This window comes from Mesoplodon bidens, assembly GCF_964165515.1.
Source record: "Mesoplodon bidens genome assembly, chromosome: 11".
Lineage (NCBI taxonomy): Eukaryota > Metazoa > Chordata > Mammalia > Artiodactyla > Ziphiidae > Mesoplodon > Mesoplodon bidens.
In genome coordinates this window covers 11317449-11341001 of record NC_138167.1, presented here as the reverse complement: position 1 = coordinate 11341001, position 23553 = coordinate 11317449, and the positions used below count along the sequence as shown (strand labels likewise).

At 39.0% G+C, this 23553-nt stretch overlaps 1 protein-coding gene across 2 annotated transcripts in view; it reads left to right on the top strand.

The window, feature by feature from the left end:
* The first annotated feature begins 4841 nt into the window (after positions 1-4841).
* RERG (RAS like estrogen regulated growth inhibitor) overlaps positions 4842-23553 on the top strand; it is a 106669-nt gene continuing 87957 nt past the window's right edge. For both annotated transcript variants that reach the window (XM_081248949.1, XM_081248948.1), the window contains exons 1-2: positions 4842-5068; positions 8777-8940. In XM_081248949.1, coding sequence (XP_081105075.1) covers positions 8880-8940 — 61 coding nt within the window. In that variant the 5' untranslated portion in view covers positions 4842-5068; positions 8777-8879. The remainder of the gene's footprint in view (positions 5069-8776; positions 8941-23553) is intronic.

Sequence of the window (23553 nt, the reverse complement as noted above, 5' to 3'; positions counted from 1 at the left end):
TTCTTGTTTTGTTTATTTGGATCTTCTCTCTCTTTTTGGTGAGTTTGGCTAAAGGTTTACCAATTTTGTTTATCTTTACTAAAAAACAGCTCTTGGTTTCATTGATACTTTCTGTTGTCTTTTTATCTCTATTTTATATATTTCCTCTCTGATCTTTATTATTTCCTTCCTTCTGCTGACTTTGGGCTTTGTTTTTTCTTTTTCTAATTACTTTAGGTGGTAGTTTAGGTTGTTTATTTGAGATTTTTCTTGTTTCTTGAAGAAGGCTTGTATCACTCTAAACTTCCCTCTTAGAAAGGCTTTTGCTACATCCCATAGATTTTGGAGGGTTGTGTTTCCACTTTCATTTGTCTCAAAGTATTTTCTGATTTCCTTTTTGATTTCTGCATTGACCCATTGTTTTTTTAGTAGCATGTTGTCTAGTCTCCACATGTTTGCTCTTTTCCCATTTTTCTTTCTGTAATTGATTTCTACTTTCATACCGTTGTGATCAGAGAAAACGCTTCATGTAATTTCTATATTCTTAAATTTGTTGAGACTTATTTTGTGGCTTAGCATGTGATCTACAGTAAGTCCCCTACATACGAACTTTCAAGTTGTGAACTTTCAAAGATGCGAATGTGCATTCACATGTCCAGTCACATAAGTTAGTTCACATGTCTGGCGTACATTGTCACATGCATGCATTCTCTACAAGTAGTTGTGCTTTTGTCTACTTTACTGTACAGTACTGCATAGAGTACAGCAGTACAGTATCTTTATTTCAAGCCCAGGATGTCCGGAAGCAAGTGTAAAAGCAGCAGTGAAGTAGCTGGTACTGCTAAGAAGCACCAAGCGATAACAATGGAACTTGCTGTGCAACACAAGGAGCTTACTAATGAAGACTTGACAGAATTGGAGGCCCAGAGAAAGCACAAAGAGAGACAAGAGGAAGAAGGAGTAACTGAAGAACTGAAGAGGTTCATGACACAGAAAATGGCAAGGGATTTCCTTTATTTGAGGAGGCACTGTTAGTTTTTGAAGCACAGCACCCGAACATAGAACAGTATACGAAGGTTGCAGCAGCTCTTCAGAATGAAATCCAGTGCTACTGTATCATCTATGATGAGAAAAAAAGAGCTACTACCCAGACATCACTGGATCGTTTTTTCAAGAGGGTAGATAGAGTTGAATCCAGCAAGGAACCAGAACCTGTGCCATCAAAGTCAGGCATGAGTGAAATTGCAGCCTGCCCTCCATCTCCTATAGCTGATGATCCTTCAGCTCTACCATCTCCCACCTCCTCTCCCTCCTCCAGTCAATAACTCTTCTTGCCTGTTCACTCGATGCCAGCCCTTGTATGCCAGCTGTTGTACAGTACTACTGTACTTTTCAAAGTACTGTACTGTAAGTTTAAAAATGTTTTCTTTATTTTTTGTGTTTCTTAGTTTTTTATGCATTATTTGTGTGAAAAGTATTATAAACCTATTACAGTACAGTACTACATAGCTGATTGTACTAGTTGGGTACCTAGGCTAACTTTGTTGGACTTACAAACAAATTGGACTGACGAAACTCACTCTCGGAACAGAACTTGTTCATATGTAGGGGACTTACTATGTCCTGGAGAACGTTACATATGCACTTGAAAAGAATGGATTTTCTGCTCTTTTTGGATGTAATGTCTTATAGATATCTATTAAGTCCAATTGGTCTATTGTATCAGTGAAGACCACTATTGCTTTATTGATTTTCCGTCTGGATGACCTGTTCACTGTTATAATTGAGGTGTTAAAGTCCCCTACTATTATTGTATTATTGTGAATTTTCCCCTTTATATCTTATCTGTATTTGCTTTATATATTTAGGTGCTCCCGTATTGGGTGTATATACATTAACGAGTGTGATATAGATTTTGTCACACTTTAAAGCACTTTATTAGTTTTAGCAGCACTTTATTAGTGTTACAGAACAACTGCAAAATTGTAAATCTTGATAAAAATACTATAGAAGTAAAAATATAGGAGAAGGGAAGGTGAAGTGAGAGGAATAATAAGAAACTAATTTCCTCCTTTTTAAATGGCAAAAAGTCAATTGACATTGACTAAAACAAATATATGGTTAAATATGAACAAAATAAATATATAAATAACCATGTAAATTTAAATCTAAACAAATATATGGTTAAACATAATGAATTCAGATCTGATTATTATGTAATTGATAATTTTAACTTCAGATCTGATTATTGTGTAATTAATAAGTTTAACTCAGATCTAATTATTGTGTAATTAATAATTTTAATCTTTAGGATAAAATATCTCGTGAGGTCAGTTAACATCTAAAATTCAGCCATCTTTTAAGGTTCACCTTCATTTCTTTATCTTCTGCTTAATTTAGTGTATTTTTAATTAAAAATAACATTTATTTATTTATTAAAAGAGTATGATTGCACTTAGCATATCTACATGCTATTTAATATATCCACCCATTGATTCATTTACATTCTACAACATCTTGAAGGTCTCTTATGGTAACAATGGTTATTTCTGGATAGTATGATTTTGGGGGTGATTTTCTACTTCTTTGTATTCTTTCAACTACTTGAATTATTTACAATGAACATGATTTGGCAACTACACACACACACACACACACACACACACACAATTCCAGTTTGTAATGTGTTTTGGGCTTACACTGATGAATCATCTACTAGTTTTGTGTTAGAAGTTTTAGCTTAGGCCTGAAGTCAGGCTAAGGGACCAGAGGATGACAAGACCTCTCCTCAGGGCTATTGCTACCCAGCAAGCAATTATTGTGGATCCTTAAGTGCAAAAATATCCTCTGTCCTTCTTTCTGATCCATGAAGCAGTCAGCATAAGGGAGACTGGCTCTTTTTTTTTTTTTTTTTTTTTTTTTTTTGCCACTTTTGAGACAAAGGAAACACTCCCATAGAATATAGGCTACATACTGAAGATATCACACCATGGGTGTCAGGCTCCAATGTAGCTACTTCACCTCTCTGGGTACAGCACGTCAAGAGCTCCAGGTGTGCCTGCAAGTGCTTCCCTAATTGACAGAGCAATGCTGGCCTATATGTGCTAAGTAGGAGGATGGAGACAACTTGCCTAAGTTCTGTAGACAAGTTCCCAAGGAGCTATTACAGAAGGAGCCTGGCTTGGACCCCTTTCAATAACTCCAGTTAAGTAAGAGTGGCAAAGTAGGAATTCAACTTAAGTCTCTGTAAGAAGGAAATATAGGTACAGGTATAGATAGATACAGATCCTTGTATTAACTGCTTCCATGGGTACCACGTGAGACCTGAACACCTCAGTGCCACAAAACTCCATGTAATTGGATTTCTATAAAATTCCATATAATCTACCTGGACCATTCTTTCCACATCGCAGGCTTTAAAAACTTCCTGCATGCCGAGACCCTGCAATCTCTCTCTCTCTCAGACCTCTTTCCTGAAGTTCAGACCCAAATGTTCATCTACTTACTAGCTATTCTGTCCCAAATTCAGCAGGTACAAATAAATCCAACATACACGGTCCCAACTTGTTCTTTCTCTTCATTCACTCAACAACTGTTTTTTGAACGCCCACTATGTGCCAGTCATGATCGTAGAGCCTGGAAATACAGAGATGCATATGCTGTATTCCTACATGCAGGAAGGTCAAGTTTTCATGGAGAAGACTGAGAAATAAAAGTGAATACAATGCAAAGGCGATGATAGATCACAGGGAGCTGAGACATAGAATCGGGTCATCTAAAGCAGGTCGTGTGTTTGCGGGAGCAGGAGACAGATTAGTGATCAGGAAAGTCACAGAGGAAACAGTGTTTGAGCTTTCTCCAAGAATTTGTAGGACTACTCCTGCACGGCGAGGCAATTCTTACAGACCCAGCTGTTCCGGTCAGCGTGGCCCACAACTCGCGTCTGCAGTGGCTTTCCAGGTCAGCCGGCCCTGGAAACTGCCTCCTTGGCTACATCTCTTCCATCAAGGACACGCTGAAGACTGTTCACTTAGCCCTAGGTCCCGATCTGCTCTATGCGGTGGTTTTCTGGAGGCCATCTGGTATCTTGCTAAGAACACCTAGGTTTCAAAGGAAAAAAATAACGTAGGTGTTTCCTGCTCCTCTAATCAAAATTTCTTAGTCTTTGGGAAGTGATTTCACCTCTCTGAAACTCACCTCCTCGTCTCTGAAAGGCTAATAATTTTAAATACTAGTGCTTACCTCAAGGGAGGGTATAAAACACCAAATGAGATGAGCGATGTGAAAGGCACAGCACGACTATTAATCACCTTTGCTAGGTTTTGAGGATGATGGACCATGACTTCAAACGTTGTAAATGCCGATCTTGTAAGGACAGTGTGAAGCTTTTGGAACTTTCTCAAATATACAGATATGAATTTCAGTTGAATTCACTATTTATGTCTCTTCTAGCATCTCAGTTTCCAATCCGGTCTGGATTTCATTCCAACCATTTTACTAGCCTTGGACAAGTTATTCTAAATTTCCTCTCGGGTATCATGGGGATAATTAAACGTGTCTCTAAGGGACGTTGTGAGGGTGGTTTGAAGTATGGAATAGAAAACATCACCTAGTAATGCTTTCACACGCAAGGTTTTGACTAAGGAAAGAGGTCCTTCTGTGGGAACCTAGAGACTGGGAACTGAGCAGGGGCAAAGGGAAGCCTGTCTCCGGTGCAGCGCGAAGGCGGATATTTGGATGTTTGTACTCACCAGCCGGGGGCGGCCTCGCGGGAAAAGCCGGGCGCTGGCCCCGGTAGGGGGCGCCCGAGCGCCGCACTGCAGCATCCTGGCGGCCTCTCGGGCTGAGCTCGAGTCCTGCCGCAGTCCCTCGGCGGCTAGTCTGAGCGAGTGGCGGCGAGGAGATCCTGGCCGCTCCGCCAGCACTTGCCGCAGCTGCCGCCGCTCCCACCAGCGATCGCAGCCCAGCAGCTGGGAAACGGCCCCCCGCAGACTGGGCTGCGCAGCGTGGGAGGGTTAGCGGTCCCGGAGGACCGATTCCGAACTTGCAAGGGGACCGCGGCTCTCCCGGGCCTGGAGAGTATGAACAGGTGAGTGTCACGCACGTGCCCAGGTGGCTCTTTCGGGATTGCTTCCTGCAGACCCTTTCGAGCCCCCGAACGCTCGGCCTCTGGGGCGGTCCTCCTGGTCACTGGGTCCTCCCAGGCGGGGGTTGTGGGTCACCGAGAGGGAGATGTGAGCGCCGGCGCCCAGAGCTTGACAGAGCCCTCCGTCCGAGCTGAGACCGAGAATGCCCTTTTGACTTAGGCTGCATTTGCTCCCTAGGTCGAGAGCAAGTGACCTGCAGTCCACGATGCGCTTGTTTGTTTATCATTCCAGGATACCTGTTGCTTTCCGAGCAACGGTATAGCCAGGGGTCTCGTACAATCATCCTCATTCCTGTGCGTGCTGCGTTGTGATAAGATAAGGGAGAATTTCTGACAATGAGACCAGGAAAACTTGATTTCAGAGCTAGAGAAGGAGCGGCCCAAAGAGAATCTCATTCCCACGATCAGACTAGATTCTTTGCTTCCCTAAACACCTGCACTTTATTTTGATGAGACCATAAATATAGAAGCTACAAAACTATTACCATATAAAGATGCTTCCTTTTTTTTTTTTTTTTCCAAAAGGAACTAGAAAGCATGGACCTTGATAAGTATAATAGTCTTGGGATTGATCTATTACGGATAAATCATTATTTTTAAATAAATATGAAAATCGGGTTATTAGTGAACTAGATGTCATAGGCCTATTGAATTGTAAGCTCCTTGAAGGTGGCCATTTAGCATAAATGTGGGATGAATCAGTGCATGCATTAATGTGACACAGAATTTGGAGTCTTGCTTTTTTCTTTTCTTCTTCTTTCTAAGCTTTCTTTTGGTACCTTTATGTTTAGGAAAAACCTTTAATCTCTTAAATACCTAAGTGTGATTTTAGCTTTAGGGGTGATTAGAACTGAGAAGTTTTTGTCCTAATAAAGCACTGTCCATGTAAAAAGTGAACGGCAGCTTCAAGACCCAGCCAGAATATTTCTGCACAACAACATGAAAAAAAATGTTTTCTTCGATCCGTGTTATGGAAGGTCTTGGATCATGAATTATTTTGAACATCAGAGACTTGGCAACAGGTCCCTTATTAAAACAATTTACACATTTATCTTTGTTTTCTATCTTTATCAAATGTTAACTTTTCACATTTTCATGAGAGAAAATGTTGAAGGATATATGTCAGTTTTGTGTCTTCCTTTAAGGGATTTTTCTAAACACAACCTAAGATTTACAATAACTAGCTGCATCTTTATTAGGTTATGTATGAAAATTTTAACCTACACAATTTTTCTTTCTTATGTGACATTCCTATGCCTCTGAGGCCATTTGGGAGTTACTGAAAATTTTAACTTAACAAATGTTTTGTTTTTTTCTTTTTAAACCACATTTGATGGCTACTTTCTTGAGGCATAAATCAGATAGTAAATTATTTGGATTTTTATGTGCATGGGAATGAACCGTTCTGTATGAAATAACGAATTGCTGTTTATACAAGCTCCAGACACTTGCATGTTCTATATTTCAAAGAAATGCTTGCCATTCTTATTCGGAATTTATTTAGTTAATACATCTCGATAGATTATGCTTCTGTGATGCTTCTGTGCTGAACCACTGAGCCTTAAGCACAGAGGCCTTTTCTTTTTTTTTTCTTTTTGATCTTCAAATTTTTTTAGATTGTATCTTCTTCTTTTTTTAACATCTTTATTGCACTGTAATTGCTGTACAATGGTGTGTTAGTTTCTGCTTTATAACAAAGTGAATCAGCTATACACATACATATATCTGCATATCTCCTCCCTCTTGCGTCTCCCTCCCACCCTCCCTATCCCACCCCTCTAGGTGGTCACAAAGCACTGAGCTGATCTCCCTGTGCTAGGCAGCTGCTTCTCACTAGCTATCTATTTTACATTTGGTAGTGTATGTATGTCAATGCCACTCTCTCACTTCATCCCAGCTTACCCGAGGCCTTTTCGTAATGAATGCATATAAAATGACAAATAATGAAATTCTTTTTATCTTTAGCCAAAAGTGTGGGACTGGACAAATTACAGATGTAAAAGCTTCTGGTTTTTGTACTATTAATGATCACTAGGGAGTTTGTTCATTATTGGGATGAAGTAAACAACAGCCAATGTCATTGTTGACCTTTCTGTCCTTCGGAGGAAGCTCTGGACTGTGGAAATCAGCAAATACAAAATTTGTGAGGTACAGGTCCATAGTTTAGATGTGTAATGAAGGAGACGATTACACGTTAACGTCTTTGTAGAAACACTTTTTCAGAAGGACTTTTACTATTTTCTTTCTCTGGAAAAGCTCTTTTTGAAAATTTGTAGATGCCAAAACTCTGGCAGGAACAGTTCATGTGTTTAGATAACAGACTTGAAAGTGAAGTCTTGTATTTAGGTTGAAAACATCGATAGCAGAAGTTCAGAAGAGGGGAGCCTGCAATTCACGTGAAAAATGGGAGCCTTAATATGAGTGTGCTGAAATATAACTACAGTGCCAGATGAAGAAGAGGAAGAATCGTATGAAACTTTTGCTGGGTCATTTGTCAGGTCATATCTCAAGGGGCGAATGCAGAGGATGCCACATTTTTAGAGTGATTAAAATGGCAAATACCACAGAAGAGAGCTGCACATGGTGAGGAGGGAAGGTGAGGGTCAAAAAAACATAAACAAGAACAGATGTCCCATGAAGAACCAGGAAAGATGACTGGGTCTCATTTTCCTAGAAAGTAGACCTCTAGAATGGGGCAAAGGTTCCTAATAGCTGCTTGGCTACTTGAAGGGCTCTCAGTGAAAGAAAAGCAAAAGTTGATATAATGCTTCTCTCCTCCCCCCATACCTGGAAGTGATAAATTAGACCCAGGATGGTTGTTAGATGGTTGTCTGATCATAAAGGAAGGCTGGATGGATTTTTCTGTTGACTCCAAGGCTTTTTCCAATTTTACATTTCCATGGTACCAAGGACCTAAGTGTCCTTCCTAAAGCACCCAACTATATAAAATGTGCTTACATTGTATATCATGTCATTTCCCAAGTGTCAGGACAGTACCATAAATTAATTTACTTGAGGTTGTCATAGAAAAGGAATCAGAAGTCAGCCCATGGCATTTATCTTTTGTGTACCAGGGCATTGTGCCCAGAAAAATATAAAAATATTATCTAGATGTTATGTATCAATTTTGGAACATGGGTATCTGTCACGTGACTCAACCATGTGATCTAGTGGGAATGGAGATAAAATTTAAACCTTGGAATGCAAATTCAATCATATTACAATGGGATACACTAATATGAATGTGTATTATTCAGCCCAAAGTGAAATAACAGTTTTAAATGTGACTCTCCCCATGTGTGTATGTATATTGGATGTTTACAGATATATGGTAAATACATGTATTCACAGGCAAGTATTTGTTATCAATTACTAACAAAAAACATTCTTTGAGAAAGTACTTTTGAAAATGCTATCTTGTGTAAAAATGCATTTTTTAGAACCAAACAGATCTATGTGCAAGTCCTGGATCTATCACTTTTTAGTTGAAGGGTTTACAGTATATTGTTAGAACCCTCTCGCAGGATTGTGGTGAAGATCAACAGGGAAGACGCTGATCGAGTGAATGGTGCTGGCACATAGGAGATGTTTTAATAAATATGAGTTTCTTTCTCCAGTCAGTTATGAATTCCCAAATCTCTTTTGTTGAAGGATTGCTGATTTACAATGATATGGTGAAACCAAGGGCTGGAACCAAAAAGATCTTCTCAGCTCTTTAGTTTGAACCACAGTGAATTGTCTACCAGCAGCCGGCATGGCTAAAAGTTCAGAGGTCAAACTGGCAATATTTGGGAGAGCAGGCGTGGGCAAGTCAGGTAAGATTTTTGTGGTGGTTGTTTGTGTGTGTGTTTGTGTGTGTGTGTGTCTCTCTCTCTCCTGTTCTCCTGTGTTGCTCTTTTAGATGAAGCCTCTTTCTCTTTATCTGAAATTTTCATTTGGCATAACCAGCTTTTACGTCCTCTTTTGCTTCTTTATGGTAAAGAAGCTCCGCTGGTAATACACAAGGCAGTGGATACATCACAGGTCTCGGTATTCTGAGGAAGGATGTTCAACTTCCAAAGAAATCAGACTGTAGAAATTAAAAAATACATTGGCTCTTTTTTTCTCTATATGAGATCTTGAGGGGCCAATGTAATATCTCATCAGTCTTGATATTTTCAGCAACTGGCTCAGTGTCAAGCATGTGTTGGGTGCTGAATACATGCTTGCTGAGGGAATATATCTTTACAAGAAACAGAATTGTATTATCACCCAACACATCTAAAATTGGGGAGGACTGGTGTAAGCTGGGGCGTGTGTGACCTCAAGTAAGATAGCTATTGCCGGAACCTCTGGGGTGAATTCAAATGATCCAGTTGTGGCCCATGTTGGTAATCCAGAGGCTTTTGTATTTCACACCTCAGTAAAGGTTTGCAGACCTTTAAGATGAAGGGTGAAATGGTGGAAGTGAAAATGTATCTAATCCAATTTGAGAAATGGATCTCAGATTTTATAATTAAATGCTAAGTACATGTTGCTGAAATATCAGGGCAACGTGGTTTTTCAGATAACGTTGCTTTGATCTCTCACTGGAGGAAAGACTCATAATTGACTTTGCCCATTGAGCTCTTGGTTCTCAGGAAAGGACTCAAACAGACACCTAGTAGGTGTGTGTTTGTAGAGGGAAACCCATTCGGATCATCCAGTACAAGTCATCCACATAATCTTAAACAAACACGCATGAGCAGCTTTTAATTCTGTGACCAGCCTCTCTTTCCAAACCAGCTCTGTGGTATAATTTCAGCAGTAAATATTCCCTATTCTAAGTTCTAAGTCTTCCTCTCTCTCTGTCTCTCTGTCTCTCTGTCTCTCTTTTTTCTTTTTATTTTCTCAAGAGGGCTCTTTTCTCAAGAGGGCTCTTTTCTGCAGACACCCTTTTCTCCTGCTTACCACTTGCTCTGGCCTCTGGCAGAAACCAAGCAAAAAAAATAGATAGTTGACAAGGCTAAGAAACTGCCAGCCTTCAGGAGATCGAAGATGGTTAAACTCCTCCCTATTAATCTCCTCAGTGTTTCCTGATGGCGTGAGAACAAACAATTTCTGTAGCTGGTGGAAGGCTCTGGAGAATGAGGAAACTGTCCCAGTGAGTGGAGGATCAAGGCGATGCCGTGTGTGGGAAGACGTGTTCTGACAAGAGTTGGTCTAAATTTTTCACGACCGAGGGATCTAGACTTAGAGCTCAGTGTTTAACATTCATGCATGCAACATTTAACACAGGCAATAAGGGAAGGGGAATTTTTAACCTTATATCATTTACCAAAATAAACTCTGCCTCATTTGAAAAGTGAAACATAAAAATAAAAATCCAGTGGAGAGAACCACTTAACTCTATGTACCGTATACCCGCCCTTTTTCATCTGTATTATCTCAGAGCAAACTGGGTATCTCCTCCTGTCAAGGCTGATCCATCAGTTAGACCTCAGTTTCCTTTGTCTTCCCCCAAGTTGTGTCAATTATTTCTTCAAGGATTCTTCTCATTCTCTACTGACCTTTTCCCCTTGAGCATTTCTTTGTCCACTACTCCATCTTTTTCTTTTCTCCAGGGTTATTGAACTTGGGCTCTGCCCTCACTGTCTTAACTTTTTGGGACTTCCCATTCATTGCTTAAGCATGGCAATCTTCCACTGTGATCATGCTGCTGAAACTGCTTTTGTGAGGGTCACCACAGATCAATAACCGATCTAATGAATCTTTCTCAGTTCTGGTCTTCTTAGAACTCTTGTTACTGTTTAACATAACCACTTACGCTTTCCTAAAACTCCTTCCTTCCCAGGCTCCAATGACGTCACACTTCTTGGCTTTCCCGCCACCTCTCCATTGACCCTAAGCAGCCATCTTCATGTGCTGCTTTTTATTGGCCTACTTCTCTCAAAGATTGGGGCTCTCAGGTTCTACATATCAGCCTCTTGTCCTCTCACTGCAGACCCTCTCCCTACGGGAAAGCCCTCATGCCCAGAGCTGAAGATGACACCTGCACACAGAGTCCACATTCTGTTGACCTTGGTTTTAATTTATGGAAAGTGCAGAAGTTGAACTTGTTCATTTAGGTCCTTTCCAGCTCGAAAATGTGATGACTCTTGATTAATGACTCTTCTTTGGACTGGTTTTCCTGTCCACCTTATATACATTCTACCATGCGTGTTTATTTTCATTTAGGTGAAAATGACAGTGATAGACCACATGCCTTTAAACAATTGCCTTTTTGTCTGTCATCTATAAACAGACAGTGTTTTCCTATTTCAACATGAGACTGTTTTCCTGAGACCTTGTAACCACACCTCCCGTTTATAAAGTAGACTGGTTTGACTTATGCATGGGAGACAGTTCTGAGACCTTTTCCCATAATTCAGTGAAAACAACCATAGAGTACTTCATATCTTATCTCTCAACTTTGAAACCAGACTGTGAATTCACGTTTATACTAGTTCTTAATTAATATGGCTATCTCTGCCTAATCATTGTATCCCACCTTCGCCTTCCTATTGTACAGATTCAATTTGTCTTATAAGTAATTTTTGTTTTTTTAAGTCTGCAAGAAATAATACCTGCTGGAATGTAACTACGGCTCCTCACTTACTCAAATGCCTCCCCCAAATGGTCATGATCCACCCGTGGGCTCAAACAATCCATTTCTCACCAAACATTCCTGAGAAGGGGCGGCAGCTTGTGATCTTGGAGTGGTAGAAACTGAGCGCCTCTGATTTGAACCTGGGTCTGTGTGAATTGCTTCAGAGGCTTCAAACCTTACCTGGCCCATCTGCTTTCCTGCACACTCAATACCAATTTGGAATTTGGGGTAAATAAGACCATATTGGCCATTTGCTAATGGAGTCAAGAACAGGAGTCCTGGAGTCACACTATTAGGTCTGGCTCCCAGTTCTACACTTTATTAGCTGTGTGAATTTAGCAACTTTAACAAGGTACTTAAATTTTCAATTTCTGCAATTATATGAAGGATGTAATAGTGCCTATTTCAAAGAGTTGTCGTTAGGACTGGCTGAGTTATTACACGCAAATCTCTTAGAACAGTACCTGGCACATATTAAGTGCTCAAGTATATTCGTTTATATTATTACAATTTTTCAAGGTATGCTCTTCTTCACTTGTAAGTTGTCTAATGAAACCATACAATCAAAGATATATCTACATTCAAGTGGATATTTGGGTTTTCAGTAAAAGTCAGAAAGCCTGTAAGAAAAAATTTTGTATTGCTGCTCAGCACACCCTAAACACACACACACACACACACACACACACACACACTTTCTCAGTCTCTCTCTTTCTCTTAAATCCAGAGTCTGGTTTATGTCAATTACAGCTTGACCGCTGCTGATCATAACAATACTTCTCCTGGCTAATATCTTGGAAATCTTGGAAAAACAGCCAGAAGTATTATGGTGTCATCAATAAATTAACACCGTTAAATTTGAAAGTGCTTCTGGTATGTGGTAGATGGTTTCCTAAGCCCAGGTAACAGATAAGCCTTCCATGTTTAAAACAGAATTTAACGTTAACCAGAAGTCTTTGGTTGACAGGTTGACATTAGAAGCGTCAGCACAGGCGAAATTTAATAATGTGTTCATTACAAAACATGTCGGGTATGTGTGCATGTGTATGTATATTGCAGTATTTACAGGGTCTTTTATATCAGGAGGATTCTTCTTCCTTCTGTCTAGTTTTGGCAGTTCTTGCAGTTCTGTCTTCAAGTGAGCTTCCTGGCTTGGCGAGCTTGCTGGTTCAGCACGGGGAACACTGTGTGGAATCTTCAAAGTGGAGATCCAAGTTTTCCCAGCCCTTTGCTTCTTCTCTTGCCCCAGCAGGGTAAACGTTTCCCTTCTCTGGCTAAGGGTAAGGCAGCCAGTGATAACACGGCATGTAGGGCATAGATTTCCTTACTCGTGTGTGCCAGCCTGTAATGTGGCAGGCTCCAAGTAATGAAAGAAGAAAGACCTGCCATAAAACCTAGAATGCACACCATATTTATGTAAATGCTTCCTGGATTCACATTATTCGAATGTGTAGTAAGTAGGAGGAGTCGAGAGAAAAACAACTGAAATTTTCAGTTGCATTTCACAGTTGACGTTCTCATTTTAGGACTGAAATATTGTGTGCCATAGCTAAATATATTTCTTGAAAGGGATAGTCTCAAAGTTAATGGAGTAATGCTGTTCTCTGATTCAAAAGCCAATTGACGCACTCGTCCGTGAAGGCTTAAGTTCATAGACTCAGATGGCTGGGCTATGAATTGAGTGCCAAACACAAACAAGCATGTGATACAGTTTCCCTTGGCACAGAGAGATTTCGTTTTTCTTCCTTTTTCTTGTTCTTGTTTGCTTTTCCCCCTCTCTCTCAATTATGAAAAGTTTTAAAAAGCCTTTTTCATTTTATTTTCAAGTGGGACAGGCAGGGACAATTCTGATTTTAAATGTGACTTTTCCAATGAGCACCAGATACTGCTTTAACATATATGTTTCTTTATGGCTGAGTTATGTTTATGAGATCTCATATATATTAAACAAAGACAATATCAGTAGCAACTTAGGTAGGTCAATTTCCTTGTGCTCTAGAGCTCAGCTTTGTGTTTTGGCACTTTTTCTTTACCCAAGTAGCTATACCAGTTCGTTCCCTTCATTTATACTTCATGGTGTAGTATGATGCTTCTTAAACATTGTCTTCAAAATACTTCTAAAAGAAGGAGGAGAGAGATCTAGGGGATTGGGTCATGCAAGCATCTCATTACAATCATGTAATTATTTTGCATGTTTTATTACTTATAGAAATATAGGCAAATTTTAAGATTGATCCACAATATGTCTATGTTTGTTTGAACATAAAAACAATGTTATCCCCAAATCAGGGACTAAAATGAACTCTTCAGGAAGATATAGCAAATTGATCTGTGGCTTCAATAATGCCTAGGCTTTGGGTCCAGTTTCAGGACTACAAGCAGAGGAAATAGCCTCAGCTGTGTGCATCACATGAATGTGAGCACTGGCAATGGTCCTGTACCTCACTTTTTACCTACTTAAGTTGCCAAGCAGCTCTTCAAGTTCTTGTTTATTCTTGTTCTAAGATTATACAGTATAATATTAATGGTAATTTTTCTTTAAATATTTGTTTAGGTAAAAAGAGGGGCAGGCTGTGTTTCAGGTGGGTACAGAAGTTCCACAGCTCCTGGAAACGTGTGTGTGTGTGTGTGTGTGTGTGTGTGTGTGTGTGTGTGTGAAGAAGGCTTTCCTAAGTGGTTGTTGAAATTTAAAGATTACCGGAAATCAGGTCCATTGGTTCCTGTGTAGATGGTGGTTAGAGAAGTAATTGTTTTTTAATAGACTGGGCCAAAGGGAGGAAGGTGGCATTGAGACAAGTTTGGATAATGCTGGAAAAATAGCTGTTCTCTTGTCATAAAATACGGTGATGTGGTTACCTGTGGCTTTCAAGCATTTATACCTTCCTTTACCTGCAAAGATAGAAAAGCAAAAAGAGACAAACAGCTGAAATGAGTTTATTTTCATTTGATTCTTCCACCCCAAGCGGAATAAAAGGGTCTTTTCAAACTGCAGGTGTATACCTATGGATATGTACAAAAAGTCAGACTTCTGTGCTAGGTTTAAGTCATGCAGACTTTTCTTGCATGCCCAGGAAGCTAAACAAAGATGAGGAATCGTGCTTATAAGTACTTAGAAAAAGAAAGGGAAAGGAAAGAAAGAAGAGGAAAGAAAAATTAAAAGAATCAAAATCAGTTGTTTATTGGTGGGTAAACATTTTTGTAGGCTGGCAGTGGCCAATTCTTAAGCTTTTCTCCCAAGAAAAATATAATTAGGAAAGAAACAATACTGGAAAACAAAACAAAATCAAGAGCTGTTTTTCAAAGTCAGAAGGACATATCTCTGTCTCTGCTTTTTTTCTGCTGGGATGTATTATCAAAATTCAATTGTCCTTAATTTTTATCTGATGGCTAATTTATTTATTGAAATATTTTGCTGTAGTTTAATTATCAGTTACCAATTGGTTCCATTTTGATCTTGACTTATTTTCTTGGCAATGGACAAAGACTAAATTTGAGGGGGGGAGTGAAGAAAATTGTAAATCATCCTTGTAATTCCCCTTTTTATTACTGGTATTTCTCCAACTCATGGGTTTGGGGAAATCAGCCAAATTTTCAAGGTGGTACTGGCCTTGAAGCCAAAATTCCAGTGCAAACGCATCCCTATTGCTCCAGCTGCCTTTAAAAATTGATGTGGTTTCAGAAAAACAGCCATAATTTCTTCCATCCCATTAAAAATGAAAGTAGTTATATTATGAAGACAAGGCAGCCTGAAATAGGTAATTTCAGCCTGGAATAAGCAAATAGGTAAGGCTCCTATACATACACATGAGAGAGATTCTTACCTAGATCACCCAACTTATTGGAGCCGCAGCCAAGTCTAGAATCCCAGTTTATGACTGTGCAAGACTTTTGCAACTTTGCTACTAAGGGTTTTCATTTTGTATCACCCTGTTCCTTTCAAACACCTTTTATTGGGGAATGAAATAATCATTAGAATTTTATAATATGAATTTTGTAAAAAAAAAATCTAAAGAGTTTTATTTTTGTAAGAAATTTCCAGTAATCAGTGAATTACCAATGCATGGCAAAGCCCCCTGGGAGTACGGGGTAAGTTGCCATTCAATACAACCAAGATTCTCAGCAACCTGTATATGTAGGAAATTTCCCCTATAATGCAGTATTCCATTTGTTATAGCTTTAGATCAAGAGTAAGAAGACTGATGAATCATCTTCTACTAAAGGGTACATTTTCCATTGTTATCAAAAAAGAATATGATGTGCCATGTTCTGTCAGTATGATCTAATGAAAAAAACAAGTACCCAACTGAACCGAGTGAAAGGATTGGGGTTTAACCTTCACCTTCATCCCATCCATGACTCTCTCTTTTTATTCATCCGTCAAATGATACTTTTATTTGCTTTTTTTTTTTTTTACAGTGATGCAGGTTGGATAGGCTGTGAAAGTACTTTGAAAAGTTACAAGTGTGATATAAATATTGTCCTAATACTATCATGCTTTTATTATTGAAATCCGTGCAGTTCTTCCCCTGCATTCCTTAACATTCGTGTTTGGAAAAGCAGTATGGTCGGTTTCCTGGCTGTCCGTCACTGGAGGCTGGATGAACACGCTCAGGTCAGTAGTTGACTATGAGTGTTCCTCCACTGAGTGTATAACGTTACAGACTATCCAGAGGTTGTAGGTTCTATGCTGAAGGAATTTGCACTTTCAAATGTGTGAAATGAATAGACATTAAGTCAGGGTGTTTTTTTAGGCTCCATATGTAAGGGGGTCAAAAAAGGAGAAGAGTGGGCTTCCCTGGTGGCGCAGTGGTTGAGAGTCCGCCTGCCGATGCAGGGGACACGGGTTCGTGCCCCGGTCTGGGAAGATCCCACATGCCGCAGAGCGGCTAGGCCCGTGAGCCATGGCTGCTGGGCCTGCGCATCCGGAGCCTGTGCTCTGCAAGGGGAGAGGCCACAACAGTGAGAGGCCCGCCTACCGCAAAAAAAAAAAAAAAAAAAAAAAAAAAAAAAAAGGAGAAGAGTTAAGGAAAATAATTTGGACTTATGCCTTACTGGAGAAGGAAATATGGCATGTTATAGAACTTTTTGATAATCAAATCTTATCCTTATTAAAAAATTAAAGCTTTAAAACATTTACATATTTTTGATAGAAACATTTCTCAAAAAATATATAGATATATGTATCTATATGTTTCCCTATAATCTTAAACTATGTTTTTATTCATTCATTCAATTATTCATTCAACAAGTATCTGTTGAGTGCCAACTCTGTGTTCTAGTATAGCTTGCACATAATACAGGATTCATGTACGTTCCAAAAAAGCAGAGTAGTAACTATTTCTGCTCATTATTATATTCCCAGAGCAGATGAAGACTGGTTCCTCAATAAAGGGAATAAATTGAGTTAGAGTCTGTGGTCTATACATGCTATATAATTTCATCAAGAATCATATCTTCTAAACGGTCTCTTTATTGTTGCCAAAGTGGTTTCCTCTCCTGCACTTGAATATCTCTGGTAACAGGAACTCAGCATGAGAAGAAATAGACCTTTCTATCCTTGGGCAACTGTATCAGTTACAGTCTTCCAGAGAAACAGAACCGGTAGGACACACACACACACACACACACACACACACACACACACACACACATTACGTCTTTCTATATTTATTTGGGCTGGCAAGACTGAAATCTGTAGAGAAAGGTGGCAGGCTGGAAAGTCAGGGAGGAGTGAATGCTGCAAGCTAGAGGAAGAATTTCTTTCACTCTGGGAAAGCTCAATTTTTGCACTAAAGGCCTTCCAGTAATCAGATAAGGTCCACCCACATCATTCAGGCTAATCTCTTTTGCTTAAGGTCAACTGATTGTAGATGTTAACCATATCTACAAAATGCCTCCACAGCAACTCCTACAGTAATATTTGATTGAATAACTGGGTCCTAGAGCCCAGACAAACTGGCACATAAAACTATCACAAGTCTTCCTGTCTGTTACTTTATGTTCTTTGCAACCAAAGGCTGTTCATCAGTTTCTACTCACTGACTTTAACCCCTTCAAGTTCCACAGAGCACTTTAAATTCTTCTTCCTTATGACAGCCCTTAATGTATTTGAAGATAAACCAGCATGCCTCCACCCATGCCTGAGTTTTCTTTTCCATTGTCTGGTTCCTCACGGTGATTTCATTTGCTCTGCAGAGATCACGGTTTCTGGTCACAGCATCATCCTTGCTGTTCCACTCCAGCTGTGCACTCCACGAAGTGTAGGGCTTGGAAATGAATGCAGGCATTTCAGATGTGGGATGCCCAGACCAGATCAGAGCACAGCTGTGGTTTTGATACTAGACACTTTGCTTCTGCTAAGACATTCTAAGGTCACTGTTGTTTTCAGGGTGACAGTGGGTACAGTGTTGGCTCATGGGGTGTATACTGCAAATGAAGTCTTTTTCTTTAAATATATGCTGTTGCTGAGTCAAATCATCCCAAACTTGTACCTGAGTATGTGTATGTTTCATTCAGGTGTAGAAGTTAATTTTTATCCTCTAAAATACTGTTTTGTTAAATTTAATTTATTCTTCTGGCTTGTCAGGATCTTTTTGGATACAGCATGTGTATCATCCTTCTCTTCTTTCTGTCATCTAGAAATATGTTGGTTTTGGAACATTTTAGGCCCTGGATGCTCTTACTGAATCCTAGAATTTTCCACTTTGGTATTATTTAGCTCACTGAAACGATAAGGAATCCCAATGAGTTTTTTGGATAATTTTCAGCTAGTAAAGAAAAACAAAGGTCGTTGACTCTTGGTGTGGGGACATTAACACCATATCATGTTACTTCCATGTTCATTAAGTAAGTTCTGTTTAACTTTGCCATAAAATAGGTTGTCTGGGAGGAAGGCTTACACACATTCTTGTCTTACAACTCAAGGTATCTTGCTATATAAAGTGCATAACAGTGATCAACTTTTATTGGCCCACATATCTAGTCTTTACAGAAAGTCATTTTCCAGAGAATCATTCCAGGATATGTATGTTTCTGTGCTGAAATAGCTGAGTTTATGTGATGCAAATCAGAGCTAAATTTGGGAAAGAGTTTTCTTCTTTAGATTATACCGGTAGATATCAAACTTTAGCATGCCTCAGAATCACCTGGGGGACTTGTTAAAATATATATTTCAGGTCACCACCCCTGAGGTTCTGATTCAGCAGGTCTGTAGTAAGGCCAGAGAATTTGTATTTTTTTAACAAATTCCCAGAGGATGCTGATGCTGCTAGTCTGAGGACCACATTTTGGAAACCACTGTTTAAGTTTTCTAAGTACCCAGTTTCCATTTGAAGTAGGTGTTTTCGGCTTTGGAAAAGCATATAGCTTTTTGTGAGCTACATGTAATAAACACTGAGTGCCAGGCACTGTCATGGGTACCAATGATACAAGGGTAAATAAAACAGACAGGGTCTCTGAACTCATGAAATTAACATTCTAGCAGGAGTAGACTAGGCCAAAAATTACTCTACTGGGGCAGAGCAAATGTGAGCTTTTTCTGTGGTTCCTTAAGACTAGAGTTTTTCATTCGCTTCATAGTAAGATAAGTTTTGTTTGAAAAAAATAAACTGTAAGCCTCAACAACTGTGACATGCTGAGCTTTGATTTTAAGATGATACTTTGAGCTATTTGGCAACAGTAGGGGTAGGTTGGGCTAAACTACAGTGTTAAGAGTCTGGGAGTTAAACATGGTCGAAGACCATGGTACCAAATATGCTACCGAGAGAAGCTAAGTAGACCACATAGGAATTGAACCTAATAAACTTGAGCTTATTAATACAATGCTCCATCAGTCAATTAAAGCCAATGTAGATTAGCTTTAATTAATATAAGATAGTTGTTCTTTCTCCAACATTTGGAAAAAAACAATTTTCAATTGCTTGCTGACAATGGCATTTATAAAACTTATGCAATGGTTGTGTAGACAGAACTACGATATTGAGAAAAGTTCATAAGTTTCCACTGTTTTGGATAGAAAGATAACATCTTTTTCTCAGTGATGCATTTCCAGATTTTTTTAAAAAATGTTTTTTAAAGTTCTCTTTTGCTTTATGCCATTGGACAGTAACTTAAGTGGTAAAGCCAAAAATTAAAAAGTAAGAATAAAAATTGTGAATATTTGTCTGTCTGAAAAGCATTTGACTTCTTTTTGCATTAAGGATCTTGTAAATTACAACTGAACCTAATAACTGAGCCAGCTTCCTAGTCATTTGGCAACGTGTGTTGAGTTAGATGTTTTAAAGGAAGACTCAACCACACTTAGTAGTGTGAGTAATGGTTATCTGTTCCAATGCCTGGGACTATTTTTCCATTCACATATTTTATAATTGGAAACTATTTTTCTAGCAGTTTCCAAAAGAGGTGAAACCAAGAGCACAGTAACCATACATTTAAATCCTTGAGTCCCAAAATTTAACCCATGATTTCTTAATGTCTCCCACTTATCAATTTACAAATATTTATGAAATTCCTCCTATGTTCCCAATTCTTCCCCTCTCTTCATCCTCCCACCATATGCCTAATAACATGCCAATATTTGGGGGGAATTCCAGAGAATTATATGATTATCCTTGTCTCAGGGACCTTAGTGTTTTGTTGGGCCTTATGACTTGCAACTAGAAATCAGCTGGTGATGGTTTCCAGCACAATGATTGATTTTGACAAATTTTCATCTTGAAATATTTTTAGAAAATTGTCAGAGTTGCAAAAACAAACAGAGAGCTCTTGTGTACCCTTCACCTAGCTTCCCCCAATGATTAACACCTCACGTAACCACAATACATTATCAAAACCAGGAAACTGACATAGACCCTGTATCAATTGTATGACATGGTTACAACTAAGCTGTAAATATTAGAATGATTGATTTTTGACTCAGTTCAGGCTCAGGACCCTTTTGAAAAGACAACATTGATACAGAAGGAGAGACTTCAATTGTTTTAAAATTAGTCATTATTTATTTTACAGTCTGTTTGAAACAGGCTTTTAATAAAGGCTATGGACTGTAATTTTGTTTGATATGTGTCTTACATATGGAATTTATGGAATTCATGGAATTGATGAGGTTTAAGTTTCCTCCTCCATCAATTTTTGGGGGTATTATTTTTGTTAAGAAAAGTGCATCATTTGTTCCAAGCAATGTCCCGCAAACTGGAATTTGCCATCTGGATCCCCAGAGTGTTGTGTAACACAGTCCTCTGTCCCCTGTATTTCCTGTAAATACAGGAAATTGGTGGTTAGACCCAGAGGCTTCATTTTATTCAGGTTTTTTAGTGTTGTTTTTTTGGTTTTTTGCAAGGTGTTATTGTGTACTTCTGTCACTCAATGTCTGGTAGCAATTGAAGCTCATTGTCTAGAGTAGACTTTCTAGAACAGCACTTTCCAACAGAAATTTCTGTGGTGATGGAAGTGTTCCATCTCATTCTTTACTTATTAGCGGGAATATTTTTATAAGGAGAAACTTCCTCTTAACAACTGTGTTGCTACTGTGAGGTTCAGTATATATAGAAAAGACAGAAACATTGTTTAATTCTTACTCTCTATTATCAGCTGTCAAAATAATAAGTTGGTTCCTTAGCATTCTCCAAAAGTGTTGCACCCTCATCCTCATGTTTTTTGTTGTTGTACGTCATCATAATTTGCATTTTAATTTATTGTAGTTATTCTTGTTGAGACTCAAATTGGTCAATCCTTGGCCAGAGGGGGTTTATTCAAATGAAGCTCATCATGGGTTTTCAAAAGGTGAAATTCAATAAGCTATTTACTATCAGAAATTTATTTTTTGAGATCTGTGCAAGTTAGTATCTTAAACTGTACACAAGACAGTGTTCTAGCAGTTGAGTTCAGGCCATAAATGCTATAAGAGTCAACAAGAGGGAGAGAAATCAGTGGGAAATACTTGGGGAAGCTTTGAGGGAGGCAGTGGGAGACTGAAATACCATACGTTCAGTGAGATTTTAATGGTTCCCTTTCATTTCTTATCTTTCAAAATTATGATGTTTTCTTCATACCAATGCAAATATGTCATTAATATTGGAATTAGGAGGGGAAAAAGGACAACCAAGCAATAAATGAAAGGGATAGGAGCTAATTGATGCTTAGGGAGGGTGAAGAGCTTTGGGCATCCTGCTGATTCAGTTGCAGGAAAAGCCCTTTTAAATCTCCCCAGAGCCAGCTTTTCAGTCCTCATTTCCCTTCAGTGGCAGGAACACAGGTTTGGAGCCTGACAGGCCATATATTAACTGTGTGTGTGGTCAGCTTACTTAACTTCAGTGCACCCCAGTTTCATCTTCAATAAAATGCAGAAGATAATAACCATCTTCTATGAGGGCTGTTGCATGCCAAACCCATATGAGATCTGATGATAACCAGCAATTGCAATAATTAACTAATGTTTATAGCATTGACTATAAGCCAACCGCTGTTATAAGACTTGACACATATGAACTTACATAATCATAACCACTCCTCTATGAATTGGCCCTGTTATTATCCCTTCTTTACAGATGAGGAGCTTGAGGAGGGCGTAAATAACTTGCCCAGGGCCTTACAGGTAGAGACGGGACTCTAGCAGAATTAGGATTCAAACCCAGGCGGTTTGCCTCTGGTGTCTGTGCTTTTATCCACCGTACTCGGAAAATTTCCAACAAAATGCAGAGTTGTAGATGCTCAGCGATTGCCTTCTTCCCTTCTCCCTCTCTTGTCTTCTCTTCCTTGTTACTTGGGAACATTCATTTCGGTTAATCAGCATCCATGAAAAGTACTTTACTTCACTGGAACCATTACTAGGGAAAAGGAGGAACCAGAACAGAGGAAACGGTGCTTAAACTACCAAGAGATCTTCTAGCTTTATATTACACTTTTCTTCAGCTCAGTTTTTAAAATAATATTTCTATTCCAAATTCTGCCTATGATTTCATGCTGAAACCACTTATTGGGCTTTCGAGGCGCAGCTGTATGCGAAGGAGGTGTTACGGGAGAAAGGCGGAAGTTGTACAGAAAGATGGGCGAGCTTAGCACTGAATATGTGAAAAATGCAAAGCGTGTTAAACATCTTCAGTGGGAAGGGAGGATACATTAATAATTTGACCTGGAAGAGCCCCAAAACCAAAACTCAGAAGCTATTTAAAAATGTGAAAGTCCTAAGATGTCAACATTGAGGAAAATATATAGTCAAGTCAAAAATTTTAAATGATGGGGTGTGTTAAAAATATTGGATTGCAGAGAGTTGCTTCATTATTTATCACAATAAGAGGGTGTTTTTTTTCTCCACTGAAATGCAAGATGTTCTTGTGAACCAAATACCTGGAAGAATTGGGCCCCTACCCAGGGCAAAATGCCAGAAGGCTTCAAACATTTTATGAGGGCAGATTGGATCCCATCAGATAACTGGAAATCTTTTATCTGCTATGAATAATTCATGATTAATTATTGCTGGAGACTTCTAGGTCAATAAATATTATTGAAGAATATGATGCTTCTTATAAAGGCAAAGGACCACTGTCATCATTATTGATGATTGTTTTTGACTCCGTAATTCATTATGCAAAATGACATTCTGGTGGTGCTATTTTGGTTGTATAATTGGTGTAAACAGCCTTGATGGCAAAGCAGAAACTCTACATATTGTTTTCTTAGGTCATTTTTTCAGAGTCAGTCAAAAGGAGATTCTGTTCAGTACAAATTAAGAAACTCCTCAAGCCAACCATCACGAGAAAACATGGGCTTTTGTAAATGTGTTTTATTTAAGGCATAATGGAAGAAGATTTTTTTGGTATTATCT